At 36.1% G+C, this 15,108-nt stretch overlaps 1 protein-coding gene across 5 annotated transcripts in view; it reads right to left on the bottom strand.

Annotated features, from left to right (window-relative positions):
* The window catches only part of usp20 (ubiquitin specific peptidase 20), a 31,780-nt gene that overhangs the window by 5,479 nt on the left and 11,193 nt on the right, over positions 1-15,108 (bottom strand). For 4 of the 5 annotated variants that reach the window (XR_012405791.1, XR_012405792.1, XM_073950053.1 and 1 more), the window contains 12 exons: positions 14,640-14,786; positions 14,437-14,549; positions 13,982-14,154; positions 10,493-10,587; positions 10,385-10,418; positions 10,187-10,232; positions 9,930-10,110; positions 9,715-9,841; positions 8,861-9,030; positions 6,336-6,417; positions 5,957-6,065; positions 2,910-3,012 (listed from right to left, as the gene is read on the bottom strand). Coding sequence is in view for 3 of the 5 variants with exons in the window: in XM_073950053.1 (XP_073806154.1) it covers positions 2,910-3,012; positions 5,957-6,065; positions 6,336-6,417; positions 8,861-9,030; positions 9,715-9,841; positions 9,930-10,110; positions 10,187-10,232; positions 10,385-10,418; positions 10,493-10,587; positions 13,982-14,154; positions 14,437-14,549; positions 14,640-14,786 (1,380 nt within the window). In the remaining 2 variants the exon portion in view is untranslated. 5 annotated transcript variants of the gene reach the window in all.

The following is a 15,108-nucleotide window of genomic DNA, read 5'->3' as shown; positions in this document are numbered from 1 at the left end:
AATACAGAGGGTGGTCTTGGCAAAGCTGACAGAAATCCCGCAATTGGTTGAGTCAATGCTGCCGTGTCAGATTGGTCAAGATTCTCAAACAAACAGAGAGTGGTGTTTGAATGCGTTTCAGAGCCACAGAGTTTGTAATCTTTGGAAAGTACTGCAAAATTAGACATAATTGATATGCATCATCTAAAGTAACATGGACTTTATGTATGTATATACAACTTAAATTCCCCTGTTATGGTGTTTTTATGCTTTGTAATGTAGATGTTTGTGAACATAAAAGGTTTGTGATCTTCCATATAGATCAAAGTATGTCAGAAACGGAATTCTCTTCTCCTGAAGGAAAGAACTGATTCTGAACAGACTGAAATAAGTCATCAGTAATTCCAGTCTTTCCTTCAGCACAAACCTACATACATTTGTAACCAGTCATTATGAAGTCAGCCTATGGCTCTCATTCGCTCTCCATGGACATTTTCTAATTTGATCCTCAAACTCTGTACTTATAAATGAGGCCTGGTAGAGTTTGTTTTGTTGACGTTTTGAGAAAGGGCTGTTTTCAAAGGCACATCTGAAGGAAAAAGACGTTCTCTCAAGCTAATACAGTTAAAAAAAAAGATATTTAAAAAACTGTACTAGGATATTGTTATGGTTTATTTTTAAATGTATTTTATTACTTTTTAATAATGTACTTTTTTTTTCCAATTTAAACTAGGGATGCTCATAATAACTGATTTACCATTATCCGAAAAGGTGCGTTTTTAACCAATTACTGGTATCAGCTAAGCGATTAAAAATATTTTTTTTTTTTATTTTTTTTTTTTATTGGCTGTATAAATGTGAAACACATATTTGTTAACTGGCGGTACTGTAACACGTGCAACCACAAGTGCCTACAGACATTTTATTTTGCCAATGAAGCAAAATGAAAGAAGAATATTGCTGGTCACAGTTTGACACAGACGAGTTGATGCCAAATCCGTGCTGATGCTGATTGCCTCTGTCCTGGATCCGCCTCATAAACATCTATGTTCATTTACACAATTGGAGCAAAAAGCCGCAAAACAAAACTTTATGAAATGTACGCTGCTTTGGAAACAAGCTGTCCACAAGTTGGAGCATCTAGATTTTCTCTCCATAAGAGCGCGCTCCAGCCTGCTCATAAACAAAGCAAATAGGCTATAGTTGTGAGGATTTAGTGTACAACCAACAAACAAACCTTTTTTCCTCTTGGAAAATTGCAGTTTTTAACATTGCTTATAAAATATCATTTTTTATATTACATAATCTATAGCTTACATAATCTATGAATCAAACAAATCCGAATATTTTCTTGATTTGTGCATAATGATAACTCCGCACAAAATTGAGGCTTTCATTTTATAGCTTATAAAATATGTATGCAATTAATGTAATAACATAAGTAAACAACAAAATTGCTATATGCTATAGTAGCCTATACTTTACTAAAAGTCCACATTTGAGCCTTGTCATTGTCTGTCTTCACATGCAGCGAGTGAGAGGAAAAAAATAGACGCTCAAGACATAATCTTTAAAGTAATGACTTCTATTTAAAAAGTTGACAGAGGTTTGTGATATAATTATAACAGGGGAGCATTATTTAAATGCATATTTTCCGTTGAGTGATCGATTTGAGGTTGCCTGCTATTTGTATTTGATGGAAGAAAAAAAACATAATGGGAAAGAAATAACCTATGCTGGTTCTTAAAAAGGATTTAGTCAGTGTTTTCGTTTTGTAATCTTAATTTGTAATTTATGTGAAAAATATCTAGGGCAGGCCTAATTTTTTTATTTTATTTGGTTTGTTTTTTTCTGCTGTTGGAAACACTGCAGGTGTGTGAAGATGTTCTGTTGTTAATATGTCCTGTGGTTAATATGTTTGCACGTTAAAATAAATCAGTATTTTAAAATGCAATATTTAATGTGTCAGACACAAAATAGACACGTCAATTATTATTATTTATTTTTTTTGTTAAATAATAATTTAATATTAATCTGACCAGTTAACGGTTAATATTCGGTTAAAGAGCAGCGGTTGTCGGTTGGAAAAAAGAACAGAAATGAGCCTCTCTTATATAAACCTATTTTAGGAGTCTAAAACACAAATAGGACCCTTTAAAACAGTATAATAGTGGCACTATAAATCTAAATTGTATCCTATACTCACATTCACTCCATTTAACTTCAAAACAGCAAAAAATACATTTTTAAAAATTAAACTTTTTTATCCATATAATAAATACCAATAGAGACCAAAACCAAATAAATAAGAATTAGTAAAGGATGACAGGATTATAACATATAACTAAACTATGCCTTTAAATGCAGCATGAAACTCTCTTTTTCTTGTGTATTATAAATGCATCCATCATGCAAACGAATTAAAGTAAGGTTTAATTTAGTAATTCAGGAATAGACTGGGTTGTTGTCATTTGCTACTTGCTGTGATGGACTCATGAGAGAAAAGTTAGAAGAGAGCACTGAAATTCAATCAGTCATTGGAGAACCATATTTCTCACCCATCATACTGGTTTACATGTTGTCAGAAAAAGTTGTGGCATTGTAAGGAGTAAGACATGATAATGTTTTTGATTACAGATAATGATTACATACTGACATTTGTTCATATATTAAACTATAATACTACAAACTATCACACTATAAATGTTTATAGTATGATAAACTGTCATACTATAAATATACTATAAAGTCCAAATGATTTAACAATATAAACAAACATTTAAAATCCTCCCTCAGAACAGTGAACTAAACACCAAAGACCTGGCTTTCTTAATTTTGCTGCATATTATCTCGAATAACATAAATGAGTAGCAATCCATGTTTGTTAACATGCATGTTACTACAGTATACGAGTTTGCATGAGTGTGTACCATTGTCTTTGCCCTTGACAAAGTTCTCCCATTCTCTGAACCACTGCATGCTTATACAAAGGATGACGGTAGGAGCTTCTTCAGCCTGAAACTCCTTATTTAACTATAGATGGAGAGAGAAAACAGAAAGAGGGAGATAATCATTATCAACTTTAAACTCCTTTAAACACTCTGAGCATTAGTACTTTACTGTGTTATATTTACTACAGTTAAATGCTGTATTTCATGTTTATATGTCGCTTTCAAACATGTTGAACTACAAACAGGATCTTCACATATCTTCAGAGCTTTACACCGTGTGTTTTTAATGTTAGTGATGCACCTATCAGATACTGCACCCTGATAAGATTCCAGTGCAGATCACACTCCTGATCAGTAAAGTATGCAGTCTGTGTTTCATCAGTTCTCTGGCTTTACAAGCAGCAGACACTTCCAAGAACATTATGCTCCTGCCAAGTGAGGTTTCCAGTTGGTTATTTAAAAATGCTGTGGATCTGAGTAAATAACTTAGAAGTGCTGTTCATTTTGTTCAACTGATTATATGGTGAAAAATATGTATCGATATATTTTTTTCACGGTTAAATCATTATTATTAAATGGGAATTTAATATTGTTGACAAAAAAGACAAGGCTAAAATGAATGTTTCTTAAAATAAACGTTCCTTTGTTTTGTCAAAGAGAGAAGACTAAATGCTGATGCCAGATGCATTGGGTTTAAATCCCCTCAAATTAGCTTTTTTCATCAAAGGATAGGGTGTTTAACTTAAAGGATTAGTTCATTCAAAAATATAAATTCTATCATTAGTTGCACCCTACTTTTATGGTAATTACCGGAGACGAATGAAGATATTTTAGATGAAAGCCTTGACCTCTCTAACCTTCCATAGACAGCAGATGGAAGAATAGATGTTAAGAATAGGAACCAAAAACATTTTCAAAACATTCTTTTTGACTTTAATGGTTAGACTGTAATCATATGAAGCTCCAAGAACACTTTATTTATTTCAAATACCAAATAAAAATGTTAAAACAACTTTGTTCGCCTGTATCTTCTCTCCTGCATCAGGTCAGGGCACTTACTACAGGCATTACTAAGGCTATTGTCAGCAGTGTGACATTCAAGCATCATATTGCAATGAATGTGCACCCTGACCTGACATGTAAGAGAAAATATAGGTGAACAAAGTTGTATTTACAGTATTTTTTGGTGTACAGAACTGTTCTTGGAGCTTTGTATGATTACAGTTTAACCCTTGACGTCGCATAGACTGCTTTCCCTATGTTTTGGGTTCCTTTTCTGAACATCTCAAAACCATTGCTATATATGAAGGATGAGGCTCTCGGATTTCATATAAAATGTCTTAATTTGTGTTCTGAAATTGAACAAAGGACTATAGAACAACGTGAGGGTGAGAATTAAAAGGGTAAGCTTATCCTTTAATCTCTGCAATATGGCAGCTAGTAGAATATGGCTTGTAGTGTGAGTGTAAAGTGCGCCCGAGCCCGAAACTGAAGACGAGACATGAGATGTGTTTATTAATCATTCTTACTCTTCAATGAATGCAAACTGTCGGAGTTTATTAAAGACGCAAACCCCTCACTGCACCACAGCTGCACTTTCAGCAAACCTCCTAATTCCTGCAGCACGAGGACTTCATGATTATTTATGAGCGTCAAAAGTGGCGGATCTGTTCGGCAAAATATTTGACTGTGTTTCACTGCATCCCAAACAACTAAAACAATATAACTTAAGAAATCTCCACTGTGCTGAGCAAGAGCACTTCTGAACAGCGCATCATCGATGATGCAAGCGTGCCCAGGCCCGAATTTAATGTGAGTGCGGGCCGTCAGGGGAGACGGGAGGAGGGACAAACGTGCTTCGGCCCGATTAAAGGCAACTGTAGATAGTGTGCGTATGCCCTAATAGAAAATGGATATTGACTGTACTGTTTTTGAAAAAATTGGCATTCTCTTAATTTTTGCTCAAAGGTGAAAGCGTTATAATTGGCTGAAATTATAAATAAAACAAGTTGAAATAACAATTGTCACAATCATTATTTTGAGTAAAGCAATTCTATTATGTAGAACTAAAAAAAGTGACTAGTTTTTGTTTACTAACAACTAATTTGAGATATCGTTGAATAAAACTTGATCAAACAAAAACAGGAAAAAGGTTCAATAAATATGATTAATACTAAAAGTAAATTTTATGCAGGACTAAATGCTGGTTTATATACGATGTGTCCGCAAATTCGATTGGGTGCACATGGCATCGATTGGGTGCAATGTGACACCATCACAGTGTTGGCTGAAGTTGACTTTGAGTGCGCACAACATCATTTTGGCACTTGGTATGTGCAACATTTTTCGTAACTTCGCACACGGCTCCACATTCAAAGATGAACCACTTATAGCTGAGTCTGGCCAACTTGTGTGAATATGCGAATATTTAGAAATCCAAAACAACTTCTTTTGAAGCTTTAAAGAGAAACAATGCATGTATTTTGTGCACAGGTTGCCCAAGATTTTTTAAGTAAATTATTTTTATATTTATTGTGCAAAGGTTTTGCATTAATTAAGCAGTTAGCTTGGATGTATAAAATGCAGCACAAGTTACTAATTTACTAATAATTTTATTTAAGTTACTGAAAACAATTTCATTTTATATACAATTAATTCATTTAACAACTCCAATCCCTGACTATTTTTTCGCCACTGTCGTCAGGGCAGTTATTCCAAGTCCCTCCCCTGTTGTTATTAAAAAATAGTACAATGGCAATAGCATCAAGCATGAAAGCCTCGAGGCAAAACTCACGGCAGTCAATGGAAGGTCTCGCTGCAGACCCAGGCAAAAGTATAAATCATCCTTTAGGCCAAGACAGCAGTTAAACCCATGTAGTGTGTTCTCACAATATAATTTTGATGCTCAAAAACAAGGCGACATGTTAAAGTCTGAGGCATTTGGCTGTTCATGAATGCCACTTCCTATTTTAAACATCACACTCACAGACAGGAGTTCTGTAATTCTGTAATGGTCATTTGTTCACCTTAATGAAGGTGTCTATCTCCAGTTTCCGTCGTTTGGCTAAGGTCTCGATCTCCACTTGGCAAATTGCACACACATATAAGTGATTCACAGCCGGGCCACCTCCAAACCTGTGAAAAATATTTCAAAACATGAGGAATTACACAAGTATGGCCAGTGAAAAGAGCAAACACATAACTCAACATTGTTTATATTGCACGGCAAGAGGAGTTCCTCGCACATGACATCAGGCAGAAAACCATTCACATTTTTTTTAGTTCAGCATTGGTTTTGTTGACTTGACAAGATCAAATGTTTAAGTATCATCCCATGTTCTAGAAGGTAATAAATGTTGAGGACGTCCAAAAGGTCAATTTTGTGCATTGCTATGTATGACTCACCTGTTGTAGAGATATTCCCACACATTTTGAGGAAGGATCACAACCAGATCATCCACATAATGGTACTTCGTAGGAGGAATTCCTGTAGAAATTAATATATCATTTTAGTTTCCACTGCTACAGCAAGTGAAAAAAAATAATAATAATAATATATATGCATACATATATGTGCAAACTATGAACAAACTGTTTCAGCTCTATTTAAACCATCTAGGCTCAAAGTTTAAATCGCATGGTGCAAAAGTATTAAGTCCAAATCCACCTTTGCTATTTTAAGAACGAAAAAAGGGGTATGCGCCACGGTGCATAGGCTAACAGGTTTATGCTTATTCTCTTAATGAGTTATGGGTGTGTTTTGAGCACAACGTGCATTAAACCAATCAGAGTCTAGCCCTCCCCTTCAGTTGTGTCACACCATGGCCCACTTGCTATTTACATGGCAGACTTTGTAAGTGGAAAAACTGAACACCTCCTTGATTCACCCTCTTTACTTTAATTCTACTCTTTACTTTACTCCTTTACTTTCGTGGATAACAAAAGGGTGTTGTAAGGACTCCACTGAAGACATACATTAGCCTACATATTTAAATTTCATTTGTTAAGAGCCAGGATTTGTTTTAAAACTATTTCTAAAATCAGTTCTAATTTCTACAAATGAATAAAAGAAATGAATAAAAGGATAGTAAGTGTGGTCAAAAAACAAATCTGAGCTTGTTTTTATTAAAAGAAATTTAAACATGCATATAATCAATAATACTTATACTAATAATAACATTATACAAAAGCAAATTGTCCTGAATAAACTGAAAAAGCCCCCTGAGATGAAGAAGGCATTGAGGCAGTGGTTTTTATATTGATGTAGAAAATAATAATTTTTGTAGCAATTTTAATCCTTTAATTCTTTTTCATTTGCTAAGATATTTGCATATTGCTGTACATTCTGTGTGTATTAAGCAATGTGTAGGCAACGTGCTTAAGGTGCTCTGCGCTGGACTTTAGAGCAGCTTTCAGTTGGCACAGTCTATTTTAGTTCCTCAAAAAAGCAACGTGCAAACAATGCACCTTAACACACCTCCTTTCTAGACAAGTACACATACAAGTCCACAAAGTGGCGCAAATTAATTTACTAAATTAAAATAGCAGCAAATTGCGCCAAACAGGTCTTGCACCTTATTGTGCCTGGTGTGATAGGGCCCTTTGTCATAACTTCCACATCACAACATTTCATGTGACTTCAGTGGTTTAACTGTAATCATATGAAGCACAAGGAACCCTTTTGAATGCCAAAAAATCTGTAAAAATCGCTTTGTTTGCCTGTCTGTGAGTGCGTGTTTAATTTGGGAAATATGTTAATATGCAAATATGCCACAGCCATATCACCCTGCAGCCCAAGACCATTTACTCACTGAAGCTAAGCAGGGCTGAGCCTGGTCAGTACCTGGATGGGAGACCACATGGGAAAACTAGGTTGCTGTTGGAAGTGGTGTTAGTGAGGCCAACCTTTGAGTCCTAATGCCTCAGTAAAAGTGAAGGGGACACTATACTGTCAGTGGGCGCTGTCTTTCAGATAAGATGATAAACCGAGGTCCTGATTCTCTGTGGTCATTAAAATCCCATGGCACTTCTTGTAAAGAGTAAGGGTGTAACCTTGGTGTCCTGGCCAAATACCCTCTTGGCCCTTAATCATTATGGCCTCACAATCATCCCCATCCACAGTTGTATTGTGGATGCTGCACACTGGTGGTGGTGTTGTGGAAAGACTCCCCTCCTGATTGTGAAGTGCTTTGGGTGTATGGCCATACACGATACATGCGCTATATAAATACACATCACATTACATTTTTAAAGGCAAATACACTATTAAAGTGGGTAAAGTGAGATAAAAACATCTGATTTGTTAGTTTCAAATAATAATTTGTTAGTTATAATTTGTGAAGTTGTCTCTCATACAACAATTATAAGTTAATAATTAGATTAAGTGGCTTAATGCAATTAATAGTTTGCATCTGAGTCATCACATGAAGCTCTAGAGAAGCAAAAAACCTTCAGAAATCCTAGATAAATTGGCACATTTTCAAACTGAAGAACATCTTGAGAAGATGTGCACATAATGACGGTCAAGTCTTTACATGTAAATAAAATCAACATTTTTAGAATTACACTCTACATCTACATGTCAAGCAACTAAAAAGGTTCAGACAGGGCTGTGCATAATGTATTGACTACAGTAATCTTATAACTGCTGTTTTGATAAAGTACAAGCTGACATTGTTGAGTATGCCACTAGCTTTGAAAAAAACATGCCTTGAGGATGAAATCCGTATATGTTTTAAAGCTTATTAGAAAGCAGTTAAAATGGCAACAAAAATAGTCAAAAAAAAAAAAAAAAAAAAGAAAGAAGAAAAAAAAATTGTTGCTTATTTTTAAGCAAAATACTTATAAAATCTGCTTACTACAGTTACTAGCTCCATTTTTTAAGAATATTGTTTTAGATGAGCTTGAGGCATGAGCGTATTAGAGAGTACCTCCGTGCTGACAAAGGAAAGTGTGATTGGTGATGGGTCCGGGCTCAGTGAATGTGTTGAATTTGTTGAGCCACTCTCTGGAGATGTAGAACTGCAGCAAACTGGGCTCCTTCAAATTAGCCAGAGCGACAACCCTTTGTCTTTCTCTCACAGATTCTTCACTGCTCTTCCTGAATGACAAATTAATATTTCAAGTATTTATTGCTGCAATCAGTATGTGTCTATCAATGTTTATATGCTGCTTATATGAGACAGCGAGTTTTAATTGCTAGTACCAGAAAAATGCAAACATCTCCCATATTGAGATAGATAATATCTCATTTAATAGAGAACAGAGACATTTCCTTTTATTTCCCCAATTAAATAAAAACTGTATTGTTTACCTTTTAAAACGACTGAAACTAAATTATTTTGTTATTTGTATAGAAAATAATTATAATTATAAAAATTAGCAATCTTATGCGTTTCCCCAATTTGTTCTACATGTTATTATACAAATAATGCAGGTACAGTTGTGTGTGTCATTTCTGAAGACATCAGCTTGTGGCAGGTGTAGCAAAAATTCAGATTTTAGTTTTTAGATTAAAGTCAGGTCTTTTCTTTCATATTGAATGATTACTTGAAAAACAAATATGCTTATTTGGTGTTATCTATCAAATGTTAAAGGAATAGAAAAAGATCTGAATACAAAATTGTGACTAAATTGATGACGTCATTCACCAAAACGATGTGTATAAAAAAAGTTGCTTACACTAAGATCAATTAGATGCATTTAAAGAAAAGAATTAATTCATGCCTAAAACTACTTTCAGTTTTCACAACATTACATTAAAATCAGTAAAAAACAAGTGTACCTGTAGAATAGGACATATGCTTCAGCATTCTGGACTACTGTCTCGTGCACTTCTGTTACATACTGATCGTCAAACTCGTACCACTGTCCATTGATCACATTCTGGCAGTACGCTATGTAATGCCCACCTGCCCAACAGAAATCGATGAATGAATGTCAGTCCATGTTCTTCAAAGTTCCTATTATACTTTGTAATATTTTGAAGAAATAACTTACTTCCAGCAGTGCCGTGATGACAGATGACAGACAGCAGGTCATAGGTAGTAATCTGGGACGGGCTTTCCTTAGCCAGGAACGGTTTGAGATCCAAACCCTCCAATGGGAATGACACGTGGCTATTTATTTTGAACGAGTACATGACTTCATGTCTGAAGCGCTTCAGGTGAATGCACAATATCTGCAAAAGAGATCACACTCACTAACAATGTAAATTGCAATATTAAGAGCAGAACATAACAAAGCAGGATACTTACTTCTGGTAGACGCAGAACTTTACAATATTTCACACCATTTCTTAATCTGAAAAACAGAGCAAGTCATTCATCATCATATACACATGTTAACCCAACAGCTACAGTACAGTTTTGTCTATAAATTCATTAAACTATAGTAAATATCCAACATCCACTATATTTTCACAAATTGATCTAAAAAAAAAAAAAAACTCTTACTTTTTACACCGTTCACAGCTATACATGTTGTCTCCTGTTTGGAAAGAAAATGAACATCAATGCCAAGCAGAACAACATTTTTTTTTATGTTAGACGCAGTGTACTTGCCTTTCAGCTCATCAGCAGCAAAGAAAGCTGCCAGACAGTCCTCTAGCGTTACCATGGGGCCCCAAAACCAACTTGGAATACAGGACACTACAAACCTGCGTAAACACACAGATACAATCACATATAGAGATCAATGTTTGTTTCCAGTGCACTTACATTGTCTTAAATTCAGGTTTTGGTTATGATACACTACGGTTCAAACGTTTGGGGTCACTTAAAAAATGAATGACTGCTACTTTCATTATTATTTATTGTCTTTTGTAGCACTGCACATAAACAAAGCTGTGGTTACTTACCATTTTGAATATAACTTTGGTTATACAACTATGAAGCCATTCATTCATGTGGCAATTAAACTTTACAACTCCTCCCTCTGAGGTCAAAATAAGCTTTGAATAATGAAATATGTATTCAAAGTGTATTACATATGTATACTGTAAAGCTTGTCCATATTGGATGTCTTTTTTATCTTAATCCTTAGCTTTAATCGGATCTTTCTTATCCATTTCCAAGTAGCACCTGAAACAAAAGCAATTTCCTACTGGGATTAATAAAATACTCTGATTATTCACTGTCTTCAATCCAGGCGGATCATATCATTATATATACCCGTATTGAAATACTTAGATGAGATGATAAAATGAAGTCTCATGTCTGTCATTGTGATTTTGTTGTTGTTGCTTTCAGCACTTTTGATATTATTCTAATTCACTCATTTGGTTAACTGCCAGTCAGAGTTCTTATATTTACTGCACCATTGGCAACAGACACATATTTTATGTGCTCAATTATCCAAAAAACTCCAAGATGACTTTGAATAAAAGCTTTAATCTGAAACACATAACAGACATTGACTAATGTTCAATGAATGAATGTTCAAAAACAGCCTGACGTTGGTCTAAAAATCAGCTTGGTGCAACAGGGCCTTAACTGATTAAAATGCTAGCTTACCCAAAAAAAAAAAAAAAAATCTCCTTCACATCACTTAACCTCAAGCCCTGAGAGCCTCCTTTATCTTCAGAACACAAATTTAGATTTTTTCAGATAAAATCTGAGAGCTCTCTCATCCTCCACAGACAGAAACCATCCTGAGTTGATCAAAGTCCAGATATAGAACCAAAAACATCTAAATATTCCATGTGACAACAGTGGTTCAATTGTAATCATATGCAGCTCCAAGAATTCTAATTGTCTTAGTTCACCTATGTTTTTTCTTCCTTGTAACGTTGTCAGGGGGCACATTTACTACGGGCAATACAATGTATTTGCCATTAGAGTCAAATTGCCCATACTAAACGCACACACACAGACATAGGTAAACAAAGCCATTTTTACTGATTGATTACTTTGCATGATTATAGTAGAACCACTGAAGTCACATAAAAAGATTACTAACATTTTAGTTTTGGTCAGAATTTATGCTATTAACTACTGGCTTATTACCTGCCTATCATAAAGATATTAACTGTTGATTAGTAGTTAGAAAGTATGATCGTATTATGCATCCTAAATTCTACGCAAAACCTAAACCCAACTTTTACATTACTAATAAATAATAATAATTCCTTACATTTATCTAGAGCTTTTTATGTTACTCAAAGTGCTTTACGCATTGGGGGGAATCTCCTCATCCACCACCAGGCTGCAACATTCACGGCAGCCATATTGCGCCAGACCCCACACCACACACAAGCTGATTGGTAGATCAGAGATCAGAGTGATGAAGCCAATTATGATATGGGGATGGTTAGGAGGCCATAATTAACAAAGGCCCATGGGCAAATTGTGGCCAGGATGCCGGGATTAAACCCTTAGTCTTTTTCGAAGAACATCCGGGGTACTTTTCATGACCTCAGAGAGCCAGACCTCGGTTTAACATCTCATCTGAAAGATGGCACTCACTGAGCAGTGTAGAGTCCCCTTCACTATACTGGGGCGTTAGGACCCGCACAGACCATAGATTGAGTGTCCCCTACTGGCCTCACTAACACCACCTCCAGCAGCAACCTAGCTTTCCCATGTGGTCTCCCACCAGGTGCAGCTCTGCTTAGCGTTAGTGGGCAACCATGTGAGAGAAGCAGAGAGATTGCTGCCAGCATACAACTATTAATAACTATCAATAAACAGCCAATTAGTAGTTTATTAAGTCAGTAGTGTTAGTTAATGGTTTGTTAAAGGTTCACGAAACCCTCGAGTACTTTTTTTGAGATTTTAATAGATTTGTGTTTGTTTTGAGCATCGGTTAAGAAAATGTTAGCACCTGTTAGCTTTAAATGTGGGGAAAACTGGGTAATTTTGAGCTTTTGTCAACTAATTTCAGCTTCCGGGTTTAAAATGATTTTTGGGGTGGGATCGAAATCGGCGACGTAGCGCAGAACTGAAAGTGCAAAGAGGACGCATCGGTTTCTCATTATTATTCATAGCGGAGTTTTCATATCCTATGAGAAGAGCAGGCTTCTTAAATATTTATGAGAGCATGTGCTTTCCAAAGGCAAAGCAGACCTAGCTGCCAGTGCCAAGCTCAGCGGTGTAATCCTACGTAAATGACTGGGTGAGACAAGTCCGCGGACCCACGGCAAGCAGTATTTAGTCGTTCACGAAGGGTCGTATGTGTTTGTTTCCTTGATCCACGGGGTTTGTTGCATGTTTTTCCCCGCGATCCTGTCAGGGCCAATACAGCAAAGTTGTGCACACACGCGTCTCACCCAAGCATTTTTGTCAAGAAAGCAGTACTAGAATTGGAGAATGGTGGGCGTTGTCTTTTATCAGAAGTTCGTTCACATTTAGACACATCGCCGTGCTGCTGTGTTCGACTAAATCCTTAATTAACAGCAGGGCTAATGGTTAAAATAGACAGGGCAGAGACCTGCTGCACTGAGTCTGCATTCAGATCCGAGGATTGAGATAAAAGTCCTCATTTAGGGTTTATATGAACTTTATAATGATATAAATTGTGGTTATGTGTATATGAAATTCTAAATGTAGCAGGGCAATAAATTACTGTTAATTTCTTTGCATTTTAACTTTGTAAACTATAAAATCATGGGTCTCCGCATGGTTTGTGTCTCATTTTGTAAACTGACTGACAGTTGCTCGCTCCCCTCCTTCTCCCCTGCTCTTCTGGCCACGCCCACTCCTGCCCTTTGCTCGTGGAGCTCCACGCCCACTATGATGCATCTTTTGAAAAAATTCTGAGGTGGACCCGAAAGTGGGGGTGTCATGACCCTTTAATGCTGTGATTGTGACCTAATCTAAAGCGTTACCAAATGTTCTGACGTTTTAGATTCATCTTAGGACTGTTGCTGTCCATGGAGGGTCAAAGAGCTAAAGAGATTCATTTCTGTTCTGAAGATGAATAAAGGTCTAAGAAGGTCAACATAAATGTGAAAAATTAAAAACTAAATTTTCATTTTTGGGTGAATTTTTCTTTTTGTCAAATCCTTTTTTGACTCTTTGTTCATTCTCTGTCCAATCACTGTCTTACTATACCTTCGTATAGAGTCCATGATGTAGGAGATCCAGCCCTGTGCAGCATAGCCATCAGTGCAGACACCAGCTTTAACAGGTGCACTCTGGTGAATGGAGGAATGAAGCTTAGCCAAATCTTCTTTACCGGGTATAGGCAAAGAAAGGTCCTGAAACGTCTCCACAGTTGTCGAAACCTGCAAAGCCAAATAGTTTTGTTAAACCTTTTGTGTGTCTGCAGTCTTAAACATACTGTATTTTTGAAAAATATCCTCAATATGATTCATGTATATAAGGGCTGTTCTGTGCTGCTATGCATTGCAGTTTTTTTCTAGATGTGACCTTAAATGAACTACATGGTTTATAAATGAGCACAGTCGCGAATAAACTGTAGTAGTGCATTTTGAAGTGTTTTAAATGTAATTTGATGCTTGGCGCCCTCTAGAGACAAAATAAAAGATGCTGGCATCCCTGCTCACCCGGTCACATGTCAAACACTGAACAAGACTCAGAATGGATCCATCAAAGATATCGGAAATAACACTACGGAAACGGGACTGCTTCTTCTTCTTGGTGCTCAGTAGCATCTGAGCTATTAGAGAAACAATTATAATGGTTAATTAGTACAAAGGAAAATATTACATCAATGCTGTATATGTGTAAATTAAATAAGCAAGCAAACCTTTCTTGAAAGTATACGTGGGTCCAGTTCTGAGAGGGCTGGATCTTGGTGGGTTACTAGAGAGTCTGGAGTGAAGCTCCTGTACACTGTGAGCGGGGCTACAGGGGCGAGAGGATGGACAGTGCATGGAAGCTTCATTATCAGGTTCTGCAAGAAAAACAGAGGGATCAGGAAGCGCAAAGATTTGTTTTCACATCCAAAAATGTAATTACCAATGCAAACTTGCTCTGCTGTTTGTAAGATTGTATAAATCAAGAATATTAAAAAGAAATGAACACTTTTTTTGCAGCAGTGACGACTTTCACATTGTTAAAATCTTGTATTAGAAATAAATGCTGTTCTTTTAAAATTTGAAAACTGCATCCCAGTTCCTCACCAATAATATTATAATATAATAAACTTCACAGCAGTATCAAACGCGATAAGAAGTTTTTTTTTTGCTTACCACATATACTTTTGGCAATTTGAT

The sequence above is a fragment of the Danio rerio genome, chromosome 5 (assembly GCF_049306965.1).
Source record: "Danio rerio strain Tuebingen ecotype United States chromosome 5, GRCz12tu, whole genome shotgun sequence".
Classification (NCBI taxonomy): domain Eukaryota; kingdom Metazoa; phylum Chordata; class Actinopteri; order Cypriniformes; family Danionidae; genus Danio; species Danio rerio.
Note: the sequence above shows the minus strand (reverse complement) of the source record. Positions and strands in the feature narration are given on the sequence as shown.